Raw genomic sequence first — 15,417 nt, forward strand, 5'->3', positions numbered from 1 at the left:
AATTAATGATTTTTTTTTTTTTGGACAGGGTCTCCTTCTGCTGCCCAGGCTGGACTGCAGTGGCACGAACACGGCTTACTGCAGCCCCAACCTCCTGGGCTCAAGTGATCCTCCTGCATCAGCTTCCTGTGTAGCTGCGACCACATGCATGTGCCACCATGCCTGGCTAATTTTTGATTTTTTTGTAGAGATGGGGTCTCACTTTGTTGTCTAGGCTGGTATTGAAGTCCTGAACTCAAGCAGTTCTCCTGCCTCAGCCTCCCAAAGTGCTGGGATTACAAGTGAATTAACTATTTTTGTTCTGTACTATGCTCACTAAGCACTAGAGTAGTTTTTCCTATCAACCAATTTTCCCTCCTGTATCATGACTTGGTATTTTTGCCTGGGTCCGAAAAAATTCTTTCTTAATAAACATTAACAAGAATGTCTGAGTTTTGGTCATTCGGAGTCAATTTTCCCTATATTACGCTGTACCCTTTTAATACAAAGATTATTTCTTTTTATTTCAAGAAAGTTTTCTTGAATGCCTTGAATTATAATTTAAGACATTTATTCTCTTCCTTAAAATTATTCTTCAGAAAGTCTAATTATGTATATATTGTACAAATAATTACCTTCCATTGCTAACATTTTCTTTTAATCTTTTCGGATTTTCTCGGTTTCATTTTGTCTACTTTTTCTATTGTATCTTCTATGTCTCCTGGTTTTCTGCAGTGACTCTGTGTTTGTGGTCTAATTTCACTAACTTGGTTGCTTTCTTCTCTCCTGGGTTCTGCCAGCTCAAAGTTATTTTTTTTTGGTTATTGAGTCATCTTTTCCTATAGTTCTTACATTTCTACTTTGTGGTCTTCTTTCAAAGTGAATGCATAAATTGCAAAACATTAAGGTTAAATTTTAATCTGATTTGTGTTAATGTTTTTGTGTTGTATGTGCGTGTAGCTAATCTGTTACTAAGCTTTGATGCTTTTCCCCACCTCTTCTTATTATCTTTGTATGCATGTGAGGCTACTTTTAAATTACTTATTACTGGGGCTGGAGGTGGTGGCTTACACCTGCAATCCCAGCACTTTGGGAGGCTGAGGCGGGCGGATCACCTAAGGCTCAGGAGACCAGTCTGGCCAACATGGCAAAACCCCGTTGCTATTAAAAATATAAAAATAAGCTGGGCGTGGTGGCAGGTGCCTGTAATCCCACCTACAAGGGAGGCGGAGGTTACAGTGAGCTGAGATTGTACCACTGTACTCCAGCCTGGGCAAGAGAGTGAAACTCTGTCTCAAAAAAAAAAAAAGTACTTATTACTTTGCTACTTTGCTAGAGTAGCTATTTCAGAGTCTATGGGCACAGGAAAGATGGAGGCACAGGACATTTTTAGAGGTTTTAAAACCCAAATACTGTCACATTATCCGATCCTACAGAGGCAGGCTGCTTTATCCAAATATGGGTCCTCTGCTCTTCTAAACCAAACCACATCATGAGTGGCTTCTGCTCCAGCCTGCTCACCCTACTTCCCAAGACCTGCAATGAAAAAGGCTCCTGTTTTTATACCTCAAAAATGAGCCCCTCACCTTTAAGAGGTGCAATTTTATACCATATCCTAAATTTCTGACACTACGAAGCATTCTTAACATTCCATATTTTAACTCCTCCCCTCTTTCCTTGTGGCTTCTGCAAGATCTCAGCTGCTTAAGGAGTCTTTACCTCCACTTGGTTGTCCAGGCATTATACCGACCTTCTTAGTTTTAGTAAATGTGAAGTGAAGTTGTGTGGGTAGGAGCATATGTGTATGTTTTGTTTTTCTTACTGCTTCTGTGTGTTCTGTGTGTTTTGAGGTCAGGGAGCAGATATTAAGTTACCCGTAACCACACCTAAAAAGTCTGTATTCCTTATATAAATGAGAGGCTGTCTATAATACTAAGGAACGAGTGACTGTAACTTGGCTTCCATATAGTGTACCTACGGGGTGGAATGTGTTGGCCAGAAGATAAAAGTACATGGGGTCCCACTGGCAGATTTGTTTCTCACAAAAATTAATGAATTGACCTTCTGACTTCATATGTTAGTCCCTATTGTCTGGTTAATGTGAATTAATATTCAGAATTTACTCCCAATTAAACAAATTTTCCCTTGTTTAGACAGAATCTCCTATACTTAAGAAAGACCAAGCAACGCTCAACATGCTACTGTGATCAGCTAAAAAACATACTAGATTAAAAAAACAAATTCTGCTTCAAAAAATAATAAATGTAATTAGTTGATAAATTATGGAATTATTCATTTAGCTCCTTTACTCACATCATTTTTTCCTTCTTCATTATGTTGTTTACGAGCATCAACAAATACACTATGTATTCTTTTGGGTATTTAAGCTTTTTAAATTCCACTGAGGTTTTACTGGGGTTGTGGTTATGCTGATGTACACTAGAGTCTTACATATGTGTAATACGGCATGACCTCAAATTTTCCATTACCACCTTCTTCCCCTAGGAACTTAGTAAGGTCACACCCATGATACTTTACCATCTAGACACACATTATACCCCAAACTTGGCATTCTTCTCTTTATTTTAAACAGCAGTAACAGCTATTAGAAACGTGTCTTAAATCTTGATATTAATAATTACAACCTAATTCAAAAACTAGAAAAAATCTGGGTGACCTGATTTTTTGGGCATTATTAGTATCTCTGCTTATGGTTTTTATTATTTTTTCAGATCAATAAAGTAGTAAAAGGAACATTAAAAGATAGGTCTTCAGTTACAGAACAGATTTAAAAAAATAAACAGTTAAATTAACCCACATAATGGGGTTATGTGGGTTAAGCTTGCGGATGCCAGTTCCCACCTCATTAAAAAATACTTTTGGCAAGGCCCAGTGGCTCACGCCTGTAATCGCAGCACTCTGGGAGGCCGGGGTGGGTGGATCGCCTGAGGTCAGGAGTTTGAGACCAGCCTGACCAACACGGAGAAACCCCGTCTCTAATAAAAATACAAAAAATTAGCTGGATGTGGTAGTGCACGCCTGTAATCCCAGCTACTTGGGAGGCTGAGGCAGGAGAATCACTTGAACCTGGGAGGTGGAGGTTGGGATGAGCTGAGATCACGCCATTGTACTCCAGCCTGGGCAACAAGAGTGGAACCCCATCTCAAAAACCAAAAAACCAAACAACTTTTGATTTCGAAAAAGAACTAGGTTCAGACTAAACAAATACTAGATTAGCAAATCAGAAAAAAAAAAACAAACAAACACCAAAAAGGAAGCTTGGAAGTTAAACATTATTAAAGAGGAAGAATTTTAAAAACTAAAATAAGCAATAACTACAGACAATAAGAATGTTATTACCTTCAGGTCGATATTGTGCAACAATTGTAACAGCTTGGCCAGCATTTTTCAATGCAGCTGCTGCCTGCTCATGACTAGCGGCTCTGAGGTCAACACTGTTCACCTGTAAATCAAACCCAAATTTTAATTTGGGAGAAAAGAATCACTTTGATTAGAAATCACAAGAGTCTATTCTTTGAGTAAGCATGTATTAAAAAATTAGTCGCAATAACTTGACCACTAAAATGTTTCCTGTTCTGATTGACTAAAAATACATTGTGTACTAAAACAAAATATTATCATTCAAAGCTATTTTATTTACTAAAACCACTTTGCTTACTGTCAAGTGAGTAAAACCGAAACATTTTCCCCCAGAAGGCTGAGTATCAATCCACTGAGAAATGCACCTTAATTTGAGAACCTGAAAAATCAAGTGGCATCATTTTGCATACTTTATTTTACTAGGAACTCAAGTAATGGGAGGGAAAGTCATTTTGTTTGTAGCATCCATTCACCTCCTGCCACATTCTCATGCCTACTGCTCAACTCAGTTCCAATTATTTTTCTTCCTGTACAAACTTTATTCCATTCTTTTGGTATAATAGGAAAGCTATTATTTAGAAATATTAAAACAGCTCAGATTTCAAGGACTGGTTTAATTAGAATAAATGTTAATTAAACGAACCAGGAGTCAGTTTTTGAATAAAGAGCCCTTCCTCAGGTGAAATAATTATCCAATTCTACCACTAGGTACAATCCTACTCCAGAAGAAGAGGCAACTTAATTCTTATTTCTGAAAGGTTGCCAATACTTTGCGCGCATATATATACATAGTGCAAGGTACATTATCTTAAGAGATTGTTCCTTTTCCACAATAAGACAAACTTAAGAGGACATTCATGGAAGCATTATACTTGAATGTAATAAGCTTTAAATACTGAATTAAAAAAAATTAAGAACCAACAATGAATAGAATACAGCAATGTTCAGGACCTTCACTGAAAATTTTTGGAAAGGAACGATCATCATGCAATTTTTACATAAAAACTTGTTTTGTTGAGTACTAATCTAAAATCTGTTAAAGATCACATATCACTTTTAAAAAATTTGACTATGAGCCCAGAAATTCTTGGGATCATAAATTTACATAAAGAATATTTTAACCATATAAAGATCTGATGTTTTATATTATCTAAAAAGAAACCATTATGCAACTAAATTTAAATACATACCCCTTGAGGCTGGGCATGGTGGCTCACACCTGTTATCTCAGCACTTTGGGAAGCTGAGGTGGGTAGTTCATTTGAGGCCAGGAGTTTCAGACCAGCCTGGCCAACATGGCAAACACCTGTCTCTACTAAAAATACAAAAATTAGCCGGGCATGGTGGCGCATGCCTGTAGTCTCAGCTACTCAGGAGGCCAAGACACGAGAATCACTTGAACCTGGGAGGTGGAGGTTACAGTGAGCTGAGATCACGCCACTGCACTCCAGCATGGGTGACAGAGAGAGACACTCTGTCTCAAACCACCACCTGCCACTCCCTCAACGAAAACCAAGATCTAAAAATCCTAATATAAACAAATGTAACAATGTGGTTATTAGACAGTATCTCCAGCAGAGGATGGCCACATAAAACTCAATACAATTTATAAATAGTTCTACTTAGTGTATAAAGAAAATCTTCCTAATTCCTGGGAGAACAAGCCAGGCAAGAAATATAAAGAAAGATTTTCATAGATTATTGTAGAAAAGATTAAAAATGTTAATGAATTATTTCTGTGCACCAAACTCTTTTTAAGAGCATAATTTGTTGAACGAAACTACATATTAAAGACTTTCCAGACTATCACTGAACATTTCAATTGAAGATATATTATTAAGGATATTTTAGAATTCCAGTACTGAGAGATGTATTTGCATAAATAGCCTTAGAGTCACTTTTTTTCTTTTATACCAACTTTTTAAAAAATGGAGAAATAATTCACATACCATAGAATTCATTTTTAAAGCATATAGTTTAGTGGTTTTTAGTACATTCGCAAGGTTGTGCAACCAACATCACCACCTAATTTCAAAATATTTTCATCACCCCAAAAAGAACCTCTGTATCCACTGAGTCACTCCTGTGTCTCCTCTCCATCACTGGCAACTACGATTCTACTTTCTAACCATATGAATTCCCCTATTCTGTATATTTCAAATAAATGGGATATATAATATGGAGCCACTTGTGCTTGGCTTCTTTCACTAACACATTTCCAAGGTTCATCTTTGGAGCATGTATCAGTACTTCATTCCTTATTATGGCTAAATAATGCTCCACTAAAATCCATTAAAAATGGATTTGCCACTTTTGCTTATCCATGTCCTTAAATTTATACTTCAATTTATTTATTTTATTCTTTTTGATACTATTATAAATGAATTTTTTCTTTCTCTATCCTGCAAATTTACTGACATCGTTTATCAGCTTGATAGTCTGCTGTTGTATTTAAGATTTTTTCTATACAAGATTATGTCATCTGCAAATAGAAATAGTTTTCTTGCTTTTTATTCTGGTAGCCTTTTTTTAAAAAATCTTGCCTAAATTCTAGAACCTCCAGGACAATGTTGAATCGAAGTAGGAAGAACAGATACCCTTGTCTTGTTCCTGATTTTAGAGGGAAAGTTTTCAGTCTCTCACCAGTTAGTATGATGTCAGCTACGGGGTTTCCAGAGATACCCTTTATCAGGCTGAAGGTCCCTTTTACTCCCAGTTTATTCAGTGTTTTTATCATGAAAAGCTGTTGGTTTATGACAATTGCTTTTCTGTGTCTACTGAGGTATCATGTGCTTTATGTCCTTATTAAGATGGCGTCTTTTTGGTTTTTCTACGTTGAACTAACCATGCATTCCTTGAATAAATTCCATTTGGTTATGGTACATCATCCTTTTTCATGCTGTTTGGATCCAGGTTGTTATTTGGTTGATTTTTACATCTATATTCATATGGGATATTGATTTGATTTGCAGTTTTTTCTTCTCGTGATGTCTTTGGTTTGGTATAAGAATAATACTGGCCACACAGAATGAGCTGGAAAGCATTCCTCATTGCTTATTCCCTTTTGGGGAAGAGTTTGTGAATGATTGGTGTTAATTCTTTAAATGTTTGGCAGAACGCACCAGTGTAGCCATCTGGTCCTGGGATTTTTGTGTTTTTTAAGTTTTTGATTGCTAATTCCATCTCCTTACTTGTTTTAAATCTATTAAAATTTTCTATTTCTTCTTGAGTTAGTTTCAATAGTTTATGTCTTTCTAGAAATGTATTATAGAGTATATAACTATAAAATACATATCATCATGACTATATAATGATATATATTATAAATGTCTTTTGCCTTTAGTGATAATTTTTTTCTTAAAGTGTACTTTGATATTAGTATAGCCACAGTAGGTGTCTTTTGGTTACTTTTTGTGTAATGTATCTTTTCCACCTGTTTACTTTAAACCTTGTGTCTTTCAGTCTAAAGTGTCTCTTGTAGACCTTGTATAGTTGGATTCTGTTTTTTAATCTACTCTATCAACATCTTTGGCCTTTTAACTGGAGTGCTTAATCCATTTATATTTAATATAATTACTGATAATGTAGAATTTACTTAATTTGGTGATTTGTTCTATGTCTTTTCTTTCTCTATTCCTCAATTATTGCATTATTTTTATATTAGATATTTCCTAGTGTACCATTTTAATTCCCATGTCATTTATTTCTTAGTGGTTATCTTGGATTGTAAAGTAAAAATTTAAAGTCAGAGGTGGTGGCTCCCGACTGCAATCCCAGTGACTCAGGTGGCTCAGGCAAGAGGACTGAAGCAGGAGCATAACTTGAGTACAACACTTTGAGGCCTGGCTGGGCAACACAGAGAGACACTTATCTCTAAAAAAATAAAGAAAAGAAATTTAGCTGGGTGTAGTGGTGCACACCTGCAGCCCAGCTACTCGGGAGGCTGAGGCAGGCGGACTGCCCGAGTGAGTAAGTTTGAGGCTGCAGTGAGCTATGATTGTGCCACTGCACTCCAGCCTGGGTGACAGAGTGAGATGCTACCTCTAAAAATAAACAAGTAAACAAACAAACATTTTATGAGAACCTAGTTTATTTACCCCCTTGTGGTGGTGTCATATTAATTATATGTTTATACAATGTGTGCACATCAATTTGTAATTATGGCTTTATTCAGTTGTTTAAAATCAGGTTGGAGAAAAAAAGAGTTGCATATAAAATAATACCCTTATGTTGTTTTATATTTACCCATGTGGTTGCCTTTACTTATGCTCTTTATTTCTTCGTGTGGATTTGAGTTACTCTCTAGTTTCCTTTCATTTTAGTCTGAAGGATTCTCTTTATTATTTCCTATAGGGCAGGTTTTTGAGAGATGAACTCCTTCAGCTTTTGTTTATCTGGCAATGTCCCGATTTCTTCTTTGCTTCCAAAAGACAGTTTTGCTGGATATAGAGTTCTAGTCAACAAAGTTTTTTTCTTTTCAGAATTTTGAATGTGTTATTTCACTGCTTTCTGACCCCCACGGTTTCTGATGAGAAATCAGCTATTAATCTTGTTGAGGATCCCTTGCATGTGATGACTTATTTCTTTTTGCTGCTTTCAATATTCTGCCTTTGGCTTGAGACAGTTTGATTGTAATGTGTCTATGTTGTAGATCTCTTTAAATTAATTCAACTTGGAGTTCATTGAGGTTCTTGGATTAATGGTTTTAATCAAGTTTTAGAAGTTTTGGGAGAGTATTTATTCAAATATTCTTTCTTCCTTTTTCTCTCTTTCCCATCCTTCACACACTCCCATTATGTTGGTAAACTTGATAGTATCCCATAGGTCTCTGAAGCTGTTAATTTTTCTTCATTCTTTTTTTTGCTGTTGTTCAGTTCTTCAGCATCAAAATCTCAATCGACCCATCTTCAAGTTTGCTGATTCTTTCTTCTGCCAGCTCAAATCTGCTGTTGACCTTGTCTAGGTAATTTTTCATTTAAGTTACTGTACTTTTCAACTCCAGAATTTCTATTTGGTTCTTACATATAATTTCTAACTCTTTACTGATATTTTTTACTTGGTGAGATATTATTCCTTTACTTTCATTTCAGTCTATCGGATAGTTTTCTTTTATTCCTTGAACATATTTAAAATACCTGGTTTAATGTCTTTGTCTAGTATGTTCAATGTCTGACCTCCCCTAGGAACAATATCCATTGATTGTGTTTTTCTCCTGCACAGGGGCCATACCTTTTTTTCTGCTTTCCTCACAATTTTATGATGAAAAATAGGCATTTAAAATAAATATAATATGGCAACTCTGGATAGCAGAACTGTCCTCTTATCTAGGCTTGTCATTGCTGTTAGTGAGTTTTCTTGATGTTACAAAGTCCGTATTCTTTGTCGTATCTGGCCACTGAAGTCTCTGTCTGGTTAGCTTAGTGGTTAGTTAATGACTGAGCAGATATTTCCTTAAATGCCTAAAACTTATAAATCGTCCACAAGGGCTACATGTGCATTTCGGGGGCCCACTTTGTAACACTCTGATAAGGCGTTAACAACTGCCTGAAACCGCTTGCGCAGAAGCTCATGATCAGGCAGACGTGACAGTTTAAGGCCTTTTCTGGTCTTTCCTGAGCATGCGCACAGCCCTGAACGTGTGTGTGGCCTTCTGGTTCCAAGGAATACACTGGAGGTTTTCAAAGGCCTTATGGAGAATTCATTCCTCCAATTTTCCTTTTACATTTTCTGATTGGTCTACTATTCCCTAGTGCTTTCAGGGCATTTCCCTAGAGAAGTTCAGTAAGCATTGAAATTTTAAGGTTACTGATGCATACTGCTAAACATAATGCGGTATTTAACTGCACTCACATTAGGGTGAGCTACTTCCCTGGACTAGCTGAGACTTCCAGTTTTAGAATTGAGACCAAAGGTTTCCAGACATGGGGCATTCAGTTCTAAAACCATGACTGTTCTGGGCGAACTAGGTTGAGATGGTTGGTCTCACACACTTTAGCACTGTGTCAATGACCTATATAAAGTGGTTCCAAATGGACAATTTAAAAACGTCTATTACTGAACTCTAGGCTAAATGAAAATTTATTTTGACATAACGTGTGAAGTGAGGCTCTAAGCTAATTTTATTTCCCTAAATAACTAGGTAATATGCTCAACAATATTTATTTTTTAAGTCCATTCCTTACCACTAACTTTTCCTTATCATACTGTAACTTACTTTAATAAATTACAGTATATTTTATAATGAAATGTAGACATTTGAACAGCTCAGCTGAAAGGATTTTGCTTACCATATAAATCATGAAACCACTATCCCCAACAAGACATGTATCTTTTCCATCAATGTTCAGCTGTGCACTTCTATAGTCAGTCCCAATCACTGGCAACCGCTTTCTGACTTACAGCACAAGTTAGTGTTACCTGTTCATGATGATCATGTAACTGGAATTATATGGTATGTATTTTTGTTATGTGTTTTGTGTTTCAGCAGTTGTTCCTCTTAATTGCTGAGTAGTATTATATTGTGTAAACATACAATTGAGCAATTTTCCTGTTGATGGAAATGTGGGTCATTTCAAGATCTAGATGATTATGAGTAAGGCTGTTAAGAATGTTCTTGTCAAAGTGTTTTTGTCGACATACGCTTTCATTTGTCCTGGGTAAAACCTGGGTGATAAGATTAGATGTATGTTTAACTCCTTAAAAACCTTCCTAAAAGTTCTTGTAGTGGTATATACAACTTTACATGTCCACTAGTAGTCAATGAGGGTTGCAGTTGCTCCATATCCTCATCAGTGAATGATGCTATTTTTTTCTTTTGCGGTTCAACTAAGTGGGATATCGTATTTCATTATGACTTCAAGAATACCTATTTTTATCTAGGCAAATTCAATCTTTTTTAGTGTATAGTTAAGTTTTGGCAAATGTGAATTTCGTGCAGCCACCCACAATCAAAATATAGAACAATTACATCACTCTTATTCGAATCCCTACAAACCTCTTCATTCATCGTGGTCTGTGCACTTCTCTGATGCCTAATGTTAAACACCTTTTCATGTGCTTACTGGCCATTCACATATCTTTTGTGATGTATCTGTTCAAGTCTTTTGTGCATTTTTAATTGGGTTACTCATCTTTTTATTGTTAATTTGTAAGAGATATTTATATATTCTGGATATAAGTAGTATGTCATGTATGTGCTGAGAATATTTTTTTACCACTGTGTGGTTTGCCTATTTGGTTTTTTATCTTTTTTGTTTGAGACAGGGTCTTGCATTGTTGCCCAGGCTGGAGTGCAGTGGTGGGATCAAAGCTCACTGTAGCTTCAAACACCTAAGCTCAAGTGATCCTCCTGCCTTAGCCTCCCACGTAGCTGGGACTACAAGTGCCCACCACTATATCTGGCTAAAAAAAATTTGTTTTTTAAAAGATGGGTCTTGCTATGTTGATCAGGCTGGTCTCAAACTCCTGGCCTCAGGCGATCCTCCTGCCTCAGCCTCCTGAGTCACTGGAATTATAAGCAAGAGTCACCTCACCCAACATTCTTGGTTTCTTAATGTCATCTTCTTTATGGTTAGTGTTTTATGCATTTTGTTCAAGGAACTGTTACCTCCTCTAGGCCTGCAAACATAGTCTCTGATATTTTCTTCTAGGAAGATTATGGTTCTGAGTTTTACATTTAGATCTATAATCCATCTAGAATTAAATTTTATGTCTGGAGTAAGACTGGTTTAGGTTTATAATCTTATATACAGATACCTAAGTATTATAGCACCATTTGTTAAAAAGATCTTCCCTTCTCTATTGAACTGACTTGGTAGCCCTCTGGTACTATTTAGGAAATTTATCTAATCCACATTCACTAAGATTTTCTTTTATGTTTTCTTTTAGAAGTTTAGTTCTATGGTCCATTTCAAGTTAATTTTTCTATACGACATGAAGTAAGATATGAGATTCTTCTTCTTTTCCTTGTGTCTGCTTGTTCTATCAATTAAAGAAGAGGGCATTTAAATCTCCAAATGTGACTGCAGATTTGTCCATTTCCTTCCTCAGTTCTGATCATTTATACTGCACGTATTTTGAAAATATTACTAGGTATGTCTTCTTGATGAAATGACACTTTCATAATTCTCGCTGCTTTTATAATTATGAAATCTATGTACAATAACATTATTTGTCTTAAATTCTATTTTGTGTCATATTAAGACAGTAGCTTTAGTATACTATTTGCATAGTATACCTTCTTTCACTCTTTTACTTACAACACATGAGCCTTTATATTTAAAGCAAATTTCTGATAAAAAGTATATAGTTTGGTCTTGCTTTTTTGAACCAAGCTGACAATTTCTGCATCTTAAAATTGTGGCTTTTAAGATTAGATATAGACACGAAAATTTAAGCTGCCATAGTTTCAGATTAGATACAGTTAAGATATAGGCAAGATAGAGATAAGGCATACTTTCAGATTAGATATACATAAGATACAGTTAAGATAAGATATAGGTAAGATATAGATAAGATATAGCTTCAGATTCGATATAGATAAGAAAATTTAAGCTGTTGCAGTTTCAGCTTCTTGGGAGGCTCAGGCAGGAATATCGTTTGAGCCCACAAGTTTGAGGCTATAATGGTGCTCTATGATTGTGCCTGTGAATGGCCACTGTACTCCAGCCCAGGCAATGTGCTGAAGCCCTGTCTCTTAAAAAATGAAAGAAAGAAAAAAGAAAAGAAAATTTACAAACTTGAACTACAAGGAGACAGAGTTGTAACTATGAAATTGGGGTTAAAAGACATGAAAAACAGATCAACATCCACTCATAGGAGTTTAGGGACAGAGTACATACAACATGGGAAAGGCGAAATTTGAAAAGACAATGGCTAAGTCTCCAGAACTGATGAAAGAAGTTTTTACAATTGATGAAAGACATGACTCCTCTGATTCAGTAGGCATAACGAATTCCAAACAGAGCAAATAATATGCTACACACAGACAGTTTCACATTTTAGTGAAACTGCAGCACATCAAAGACAAAGCATCTTAAAAGCAACCAGAAACTACCCCCTCACAAATCACCTACAAACAAGAGAGTAGACTTTTTTTGTTAAATAGAAACAAAACACGCCAGACAACATAAAATAGTATCTTCAAAACACTGAGAGAGAACAGCTATCAACCTGTAATTCTAGATTGAACTAACTTTTAAAGTGAAATAAAATAAAGATACTTTCAGATAAAGTCTAGAATAGTTACGATTAAGGAACCATTGCTGAAAGCACAAACCAAGGGCTTGCACACTATGGTGCATTTAGATATTTGAAGGGCATTTTTGCTTTTTACAATGACTAGGGAGTTTTACTCGCATGTAGCATGCATATCTACTAGCACGTATATGAAAACTTTGAGAAAAGGGAAATTTTTGGCCAGGCGTGGTGGCTCACGCCTGTAATCCCAGCACTTTGGGAGGCCGAGGTGGGAGGTTCACGAGGTCAGGAGATCGAGACTATCCTGGCTAACACAGTGAAACCCCGTCTCTACTAAAAATACAAAAAAACTAGCCAGGCGTGGTGGCGGGCGCCTGTAGTCCCAGCTACTCAGGAAGCTGAGGCAGGAGAATGGCCTGAACCCGGGAGGCGGAGCTTGCAGTGAGCCGAGATTGTGCCACTGCACTCCAGCCTGGGCAACACAGCAAGATTCCATCTCAAAAAAAAAAAGAAAAGAAAGTAAAGGGAAATTTTCTATAAAGAGCAAGACAGTCCTACAAAACAAATAACTGTCCAATCCAAATGCCGTTAGTAGTCCACTGAGAAACACAGAAGGAGGAAGATACAAGATGGGATGGTAAACAAAAATTGTATGACCTGTGGATTAACTTTTAATAAACAAAAATAAACATTACAATTTATGGGTATAAACATGAAACAGAAGTAAAATACTAGACATGGCATGATTTAGAATTAAAGTTTCCCAAAGTCTGTGTGTCACATAGAACTATTGGTAAGTTTTAGCCAAACATTGTAGCGGTAACAACAAAAGCACACAAATTGAAAGTAAAAAGAGGAGAAAAGATGACACAAATATCAAGCCAAAAAAAAAAAAAAAAAAATCAGCCACATTAGACAATACAGATTCTAGGGCAAAACCACTATTATAAATCAAGATGTTTATTACATGATAACGACTATAAAACTATGTGTACCTAATAACACAATTTCAAAAGACATACTAAAAAAAGCTAGTGCTATGAGGATCAACTGCTGAACCCGTATTTGGGTAGCTTTAAAAAAATCGTATTTGGATAGCTTTAAAAACCTCAATAGATCAAGAAGATAGATCAAGAAGGTAACAGATTAAAGTATAAAGAAGTACACAAGTAACAAGCTTGAGTTAATAGACACATAGCAAACTTTCCAGTCAACGAATAGAGAACACATAATTTCTTCCAGCACATTTATAAAAACTGACCCCTTAGAAGAGTCAAATATCAAAAGAAAACCTATCATACAATAATATATTCTCTGACACTACAATTCTACAATTAAGCTGTAAAATGGTAAGAAGATAACCAAGCTAACCCCGTTACTTTAGGATGTTAAAAAAAAGACCTTGCTTTAAAAATAGGTCCAGTGAAAATAAAAACATGATCCTGACTAACACGTCTTACCGATATAATACGATCTCCTTTTCTGAGCTCTCCACTTAGATCGGCAGGTCCTCCGGCTAAGATAAAGGAAATAAATATTCCTTCTCCATCTTCTCCTCCTACAATGTTGAAACCAAGGCCCGTTGAGCCACGATGAAGAATAACTTTTCTAGGTTCCCTAAAATTTAAAAAAATATTGAGTATCTTGGAAATTTTATATAAAACCTGACATTCTATCAGTGAGAACTACCTACTGATAATTTTTATGTTATCAAACTACAAAGAAAGCTAGATAAAATATAAATGGTTTTCCTAAAACTATGGGATAAAGAGATTCTAAGCCTAAAAATCAAAGGAAAAAATCTAATTTTATATAAAAGCAAAAAAACTTGTTATATAAAACAGAAATGAAACCAAAACAGAAAAAAAAGTGGAAATTTAAAAATAGTATAAGAGCCTATCAGGAAATACACATACTCATGAAAAGCTGATGTTGCACACACTTTATTACCTTCAAAGCAATCACTCCCCCTACTTACATGTTTAAAAGGCAGCTATCCTTTTGTCTTAGAGAAGGTAGGCCCTTTCTCCAGTCTCAAAGGGATGAACTGTAACCAACCTAAGCGAGACATTGCAATCCCATGCCCCTTTGCTAAGGTGAGAGTATAACCCCATTCTAGCCTCTGGTAAACGAAGGGAAATTTTACTGTCATTTTCTAAAGACAGACAAACCTTATCAAGGACAAAGCATCTTTGCTACCTTCCTTTCCTCAAAAAACAAAACAAAACAAACAAAACCCCACACGACTGAGTAATACAATCCCTTTACTGGTCTGGACATACTATAGTCAGGAAGGTGAAACCAAGAGTATACTAAAGACACCATGGGCCTAAGGTTGCTATACCAACCTGGGAATTGCCCATCTTCAGGCTTTTTATATGAAATAATTAAAACCTATCTGCAGGGGCACAGGTAGGTTTTACCATATTGGTGATGTTTTATTTCCTGTATTAGATGATGAATTCTGGGTTTAGTGTTGCTATCATGCTTTAAAATGTGTATGAATTAGGATTTTATATTAGGAAATTATACTTGATTAAAAAATACTCAGCTGAAATTCAACAGTATTTCCAGGGGAAAACACACTCTGATTTTCAAATAATATAAGCACATGAAAAGGTGCTCAACCTCATTAGTCACTAGGGAAATAGATATAAAAATAATGAGATACTTCAGGTCTACTAGGATGGCTATAAAAAAAACCCCACAAAACAAAATAACAAGTGTTGATGAGGATGTAAAGAAATTACAACTCATACATTACTGATGAGAATATGAAATGGTGTAGGCACTACGAAAAACAGTTTGGTGGTTCCTCAAAAAGCTAAGATAGCATTACCATATGACCCAGCAATTCCA

At 35.9% G+C, this 15,417-nt stretch overlaps 1 protein-coding gene across 29 annotated transcripts in view; it reads right to left on the bottom strand.

Annotated features, from left to right (window-relative positions):
• Positions 1 to 15,417, bottom strand: part of DLG1 (discs large MAGUK scaffold protein 1) — a 282,292-nt gene that overhangs the window by 65,596 nt on the left and 201,279 nt on the right. For all 29 annotated transcript variants that reach the window (XM_050779129.1, XM_050779120.1, XM_050779109.1 and 26 more), the window contains 2 exons: positions 14,019 to 14,175; positions 3,340 to 3,442 (listed from right to left, as the gene is read on the bottom strand). In XM_050779129.1, the coding sequence (XP_050635086.1) occupies positions 3,340 to 3,442; positions 14,019 to 14,175 (260 nt within the window). The remainder of the gene's footprint in view (positions 1 to 3,339; positions 3,443 to 14,018; positions 14,176 to 15,417) is intronic.

The sequence above is a fragment of the Macaca thibetana genome, chromosome 2, assembly GCF_024542745.1.
Source record: "Macaca thibetana thibetana isolate TM-01 chromosome 2, ASM2454274v1, whole genome shotgun sequence".
Lineage (NCBI taxonomy): Eukaryota > Metazoa > Chordata > Mammalia > Primates > Cercopithecidae > Macaca > Macaca thibetana.